The 1,049-nt window shown below is 46.0% G+C and overlaps 1 protein-coding gene across 1 annotated transcript; it reads left to right on the plus strand.

The window, feature by feature from the left end:
- Positions 1-11: 11 nt before the first annotated feature.
- On the plus strand, positions 12-740 carry Pmar_PMAR017382 (Uridine phosphorylase, putative; the record flags this gene model as incomplete). Its single annotated transcript, XM_002777888.1, has 1 exon — positions 12-740. One exon carries the CDS (start codon positions 12-14, stop codon positions 738-740), a length of 729 nt encoding a protein of 242 aa, XP_002777934.1.
- Positions 741-1,049: the final 309 nt, after the last annotated feature.

Below are 1,049 nucleotides of genomic sequence, written 5' to 3' on the forward strand. Positions count from 1 at the left end.
TCGCTGAGGTCATGGCCAACGCCTTTGTGGAGCAGGGTCTCCCAAAGCCTACTGTTATGCGTCTTGGTAAGACAGAGCGTTACAGCATGTTCAAGTGTGGGTCTGTGATCTCCGTATCTCACGGTATGGGTGGTCCCTCTCTTCATATCCTCATGAACGAAGTTGCCAAGCTCTGTAATCATGTTGGTATCATCGATACCGTCAGGTGGATCCGTCTTGGTACTTCTGGTGGCTGTGGTGTTGCTCCCGGAACCGTTGTATGCACCACTCAGGCCATCAATGATGAGATCAAGCCCTGCTGGAGGACTGTGCAGCTCGGTAAGGTCTTCGAGATCCCTACCGATGTTCTCGATATGCAGTTTGTCGATGATATCATCGCCAGCGCCCCTGAGGATATTCCTGTTGTGAAGGGTAAGACCATGGCTGCTGATGATTTCTTCGAGGGTCAGGGACGAACTGATGGTGCTCTTACCCCTTGGTATACTGAGGAGGATAAGATTAACTTCCTCCATCGCCTACATGATGCTGGTGTCCGCAACATCGAGATGGAGAGTGTCGCCCTCATGGGCTTCTGCCAGCGTGCCAAGATCCCCGCTGCTTGCGTATGTGTGACCTTGGTTAACAGGTTGGAGGGTGATCAGATTACCTCTACTAAAAGACAACTCGCCAAGTACAACGAGTACTCCATTCGTGTGGTCAGCAACTTCATTGCTACCACTCAGGCAAAGATTGCCCATTAAATGATTTATTCATTTGTATTATCCTGAATTTGTTGTATTTTCCAAATAACGAGACTCTAGGTAGTCTCGAGGTTAGACAATAACCTAACTACTGTCGGATTTGGGTGATTACTTTATGCTTCAACATACTTGTAGATCATGCTTTGAGTTTGTCAGTTGGGTGCACGGGCAACAGAGGGAAATGATTTCTCTGCATGAGAAAAACTTGTGATTTCAAAAACAATGTTATTATGCTTCGTGATTATAAAATTGTCCCATTTTGTTTCCCAGACATGAGAAATTCTTTATAAGCTGTTTTTATTGTGTTGA

Source organism: Perkinsus marinus (assembly GCF_000006405.1).
Source record: "Perkinsus marinus ATCC 50983 genomic scaffold scf_1104296950832, whole genome shotgun sequence".
Lineage (NCBI taxonomy): Eukaryota > Perkinsozoa > Perkinsida > Perkinsidae > Perkinsus > Perkinsus marinus.